Genomic DNA, 5,114 nt, shown 5'->3' on the forward strand with positions numbered 1-5,114 from the left:
GAAGCAGAAGGTAGCACGCAGGTAAAAAGGGTCACTGAGTAATGTTAGGCTGTGTATGCTGACATGTTGATGATGATGCTGAGTAACGTTAATTCCATTAAAGTGGATGATAATAATAAGATAATGGTCTCATAAAGAGACCATCATCAGCTAATGTTACTGCTGATGCTCACTCAGGCAATCAATGCCAAATAGCTTATTTGTTAGAGCATATATCATATCATATCATATCATATCATATCATATCATATCATAACATATCATATATCATATCATATCATAACATAACATAACATAACATATCATATCATATCATATCATAACATAACATATCATATCATAACATACCATATCATAACATATCATATCATATCATATCATATCATATCATATCATATCATATCATATCATAACATATCATATCATATCATATCATAACATACCATATCATATCATATCATATCATATCATAACATATCATATCATATCATATCATAACATCATATCATGATATTAACACAGCCACATGACTGCCAGGGAGTCAGTCAAGAGTGAATGAGTATACTGGTACACTTGCCCATGGCACAAAAAAAACAGCTGTTGTACAGTAGGGCAGAGTGGGGTAAGTAGTGCCATTTTTTACTTAAAGTGCCTTTAGCAAGGGGATTACAGTAATGCCTCCAACTAAAATATGTACATATAGTTTAGGATGTTGTGCATCCCTGGGAACAATCACTGGATCTTAAATAAACTGTTTGAGAAATATAGCTTTAGAAAAAAAAGTGGTCTTGTGGCACAACTTGCCCCCGGTGCGGGGTAAGTTGTGCCATTAGAGAGAATACACTGGGGTAAATTGTGCCATTGATAGTAAAACAGGTCATTTTAATCTCACAGACGATAATGCTATATAAAAGCAAGACAAATTCAATACAAAATTACTTTTTTAACGTTTATTTAACAAACAAAGCCTGACATGAACTTAAACAAGACATGAACACACCTCGACTCAGAGCAACACACTCAGAGCAAAAGAAAAATCCAAAATGAAAACCTAATCATGCAAATGATCTGCATCTGAATCTCTTCACAGAACCGGCCCACTACTGAACATCCCACTTTTCAATGCTGCATGGAAATGTGAACTTATGCTCCCTTCTAGCAGTACCACCAAGTTTTTGTGGTGTGGGTAGTTTCTTGAGAACATCACCTTTAGGGATGACTCCTTCATCATTCTCTCTAAATATGAAGATGGGCTTTCCATCAACAGACCTCTTACAACTTTGCTTCAGAAACTTTGCACTGATCTCATCACCTTCAACATTCTCCACCAATCCAACATAGTTATAGGATTTGGATTTTTTACCTGCAAACCTCACAATGACAAAGTTACCAGCAGACAGATCCTTGTCACCATCATCATCATCATCACTCTGGACATCTGAACTCTCATAATCAGTGGAATCGGACAGTCACTCTCTTCTGAGCTACTGGAGGAGTTGGAACCCTCCGAGTCTTCCGTTTGTATTCACGTGGCATGATGGATTTTGGTCTAAAATTAAGAATGTCTCATAATTTTAGTGATCAAATGAAGGAATACAATGTACAATAACAATAAAATACAATAAAGTAATATACAGTAAATAATCATAATACCATTTTGAAAAAAATGCATCCCCTAGCTGCTTTGAGCTTGCATCATGCTAACTGTATAGACTCATGGTGTAGCTTACTAAAGCACTAAAACATGTGTGAACTGTTTTCAAAGTTATCTATAATTGTTCAAATACAGCAATCAAAAAACCATGATCATAGAAAATTTACTTTGGAGGGCAAAAAATTGTTTTTTGAACTTAAATGTGCTTATCTCTCAAGCCATGTGTCTCCCCTCTTTGCAGAATGAGTGAAATAGATGCCTCTTCAAAAATATGTGGTCACATGACCAACTTCTTCTATGGTTTTCTAGATAACAGGGGTGGCACTACTTGCCCCTTGGCACTAATTACCCCACTCTCCCCTACACATATTGAAGGGAACTGCAAAAGAGGTGTGAGAGGGGGCCAGTCTGGGCCAAAATTGCCAGGGCCGATTTTTTTGTCGCAGTCGCCTGGTCTCGGGAGATCTGATCACAGCTCTAAGTTCAGGTGTGAACACATCAAAGATACATTGAGGACACATTTGAGATGTGATCACTCAGACCACATTCAGAGGTTACAGCATGTGTGCATGAATGTGTCCTGGGACATATTGAAGGACCAACTACCCTGCTGATGTCCTTGTACCACCACAATTTATAATTAACCAAAGATATTTTACTATGTCAAATGTCGGCGTTGACAGATCGCCAACATTTGGCAGGTCTCCAATAAAGTTAATTTTCTCCTGATCTGTTGATCTGCAAAATGTAATGTAATGTAATCAAATCAGGTCGCCGCCTCTTTCCGTAAGAAGATCCAGCGTGTTCGTATTCTTCTTTGGCAATTTTGGATGGCTCTGCCTGATGCCCGGATTACGATACAGCCACAATTGCAGTTACAAACGTCAAATCCACCGAGTACCGAGGAGGCGGCCGCCTCCCGATTCTCTATGCAGGAAAAACCCTGCATTATCCAGCCGATTGTTCTGGGTTTGTTCTTAAATTCGGTCTGAAATGGACAGAGCATCATCTGAACTGTTGTTTAGAAATTCAGTTGCAGGTCGGGGGGGTGGGGTGGTGTTGACTTTTTTTTTTTTCAGTTTTTTTCCAAAGTCAATGAGAAATCGTGCTGAATAATTGTGATTTCAATATTGATAAAAAATAATCGTGATTATGATTTTTGCCATAATGGAGCAGCCCTAGATTTCAGTTACTTTATTTGAACCTGTAGGTTCATTTGGTTTGCAGTAAAGAGTCATCAGTCTTACACATACACATGTAACAGCAGAGACAACTCCACGTGCATTTAGTGTTAGAGAGATAGAAACAGAAGCAAGACTGTGCACCACTGTTCACCTTTATCTCTGTGCACCATGACACGGTTGGATTGTTGTAATAAAGCCACTTCCAGTTTCTGCTTGTCTCCTACAGTGAGTCTGACTCTGATTCAGTTTCACTTCTGATGAAATGCAGCAGATTGAGTATTTTTAGACAAAATCTCTGGAAGCAGGAAACAGAAACGGCCTCTTCGCTGTGGGCGTGGCAGCTGATCCGCCAAGTCTTAGTCTCATGTCTACTTCTCTTGATCTCAATGGGATTCACACTGACTGTCACACACTGCTCAGACTGTGTTTCCTTTCCACTTCCAAATGAAAAGTCTCCCTTTACCTCTTTCTGCAACCTTTTCAGATAGGAAACTTTGAGTGCAAAATATTAGTTATTTTCCGTTTTTGTTAGCTGTTTATTCATTCACTTTATGCTGGTAAATAGTTAATCAGATGATTAGCACAAACCAACAACCAGTGAATTCACCTGCCATGGCAGCATATAAACTGGGACCTAAATGGACTTTCAATAAATTAAATACAGTTCAACTGAAAAATGAATGAAAATGATTTGAATGTATTTTTTCTAAAAAAATACTTCACTTTCAAAACCACTTTTTTCTCTCTTAGAACAAATACACAGCAGGTCGGCTGTTGTTTGTTTTTCCTGCCTGTTAAAGTTGCCATAGATGTCATTTACCATGGTTGTGGTCAGTCACAGCAACAAACAGAGAAACAGGACCAAATATGGAAAAGTAACAAAACAGTGATGTGATGTAACCAAAACTATAGAACTCAGTGAGACATACAGTGAGCTGACCCTGGATCAGTGGACAGAAGGATTGACAGGAGGAAAAGAGAGGATGTTATTATTGATTATATGTCATATACCTAAAAAAAAACACAGTGGTGAAAACATTGTCCTGAGAGACTGAGCAACTTCATTTACATGAAACTTTACATAAAATGTGTGACACCTGTGTTCCCAGTGGTTGTAAACTGCAGTGAATGCTGGTTTGATGACTTTATGTCGCTGCATGCTGTTGGGTTCAGATCAAACAGCATCTGATCTGAGAAACAGGTTGGACAGAGCTGACGCTTCCTGAAGTTTCTGCATCTTTGTGTTTCTCAGCAGTCAACTGTATTTCTGCTGTTCACATATAAAAAAATGTGGTGCCTCTAAGTTTCATGTACCAATAACGTCCTACCTTCTGTCATTTTTCAGTTGTCAGGTTTAACTTTGTTTCTTGTGTATCTGACAGTTTCTGTGTCTTACAGGAAGTCCACGCCGCTGAGGTTCGGAGGAACAAGGAGCGTCAGACCGACCTCTCTGGCTGAGGATGTTCTCTACTTTCTGGGTTCTACTTCTGACACTCTTCAAAGTTTTCACCATTATAATCCCACAGTGCACCTTTCAGGAGTTAATCAGCACCAAATACTGTTACACATCTGTTTCATTTGTGGTTAACCACACACACATCTGGAAGAGCAGAGTGTTGTACAGCTGAAATAAAGTCCAGTCCTTGGCCAAACAAGGTCTGTGTCCGGTTATTCTGTTATTCTGAGTTTTTATGGTAAAATGATATTCTGTAAATAAGAAGTACACCTGACAAAGCACAGGAAAGATGAAATATATGAAAGCCTGGAGAGTCAACTCGATTTGTTTGTTTGCTTTTATTTGTTTTTATTCTTCATTAGTTTTTCCTGTTTTCACAAATGGAAAAATGAAAAAAAAAACTTGTGATCCTGGCAAAAAATCTAAAAATGCACCTGCTGTCAGGGCTTCCACAGATTTATATAATAAGGTCTGATCAAATATTAGTTTGAGGGAACTGGTGAGATCTGTGTGTGTGTGTGTGTGTGTGTGTGTGTGTGTGTGTGTGTGTGTGTGTGTGTGTGTGTGTGTGTGTATGTGTGTGTCGTTAACACTTGTGTAATGACAGTCAGCAACAGTGAAGAAGAACAGAGGAACATCATGACTAAGCGGGAACCTGCAGGTTCACAGGGAACAAGCACCATGTTTTTAACAACTGTGCGCGCGCGCGCAGTGTGTCGCTTGACAGGGTGGGGGCCACAAAACGCATATCCTATCATTCTAACCTGATGCTGACGCAAAATATGCGAAACGAAACTTAAGTGAGTCAGTCCCACCCCGG

General features: G+C 39.0%; 1 protein-coding gene across 1 annotated transcript in view; it reads left to right on the plus strand.

Moving 5' to 3' along the window:
• Window positions 1-4,485, plus strand: part of stmn3 (stathmin-like 3) — a 9,849-nt gene extending 5,364 nt beyond the window's left edge. Inside the window, exon 4 of the mRNA XM_023424699.1 lies at window positions 4,237-4,485. Within this exon, the coding sequence (XP_023280467.1) occupies window positions 4,237-4,296 (60 nt within the window). The 3' untranslated portion in view covers window positions 4,297-4,485. The remainder of the gene's footprint in view (window positions 1-4,236) is intronic.
• Window positions 4,486-5,114: the final 629 nt, after the last annotated feature.

This window comes from Seriola lalandi, unplaced genomic scaffold (assembly GCF_002814215.2).
Source record: "Seriola lalandi dorsalis isolate HSWRI2012SDOR001 ecotype SW California unplaced genomic scaffold, Sedor1 jcf7180002054748, whole genome shotgun sequence".
NCBI lineage: Eukaryota > Metazoa > Chordata > Actinopteri > Carangiformes > Carangidae > Seriola > Seriola lalandi.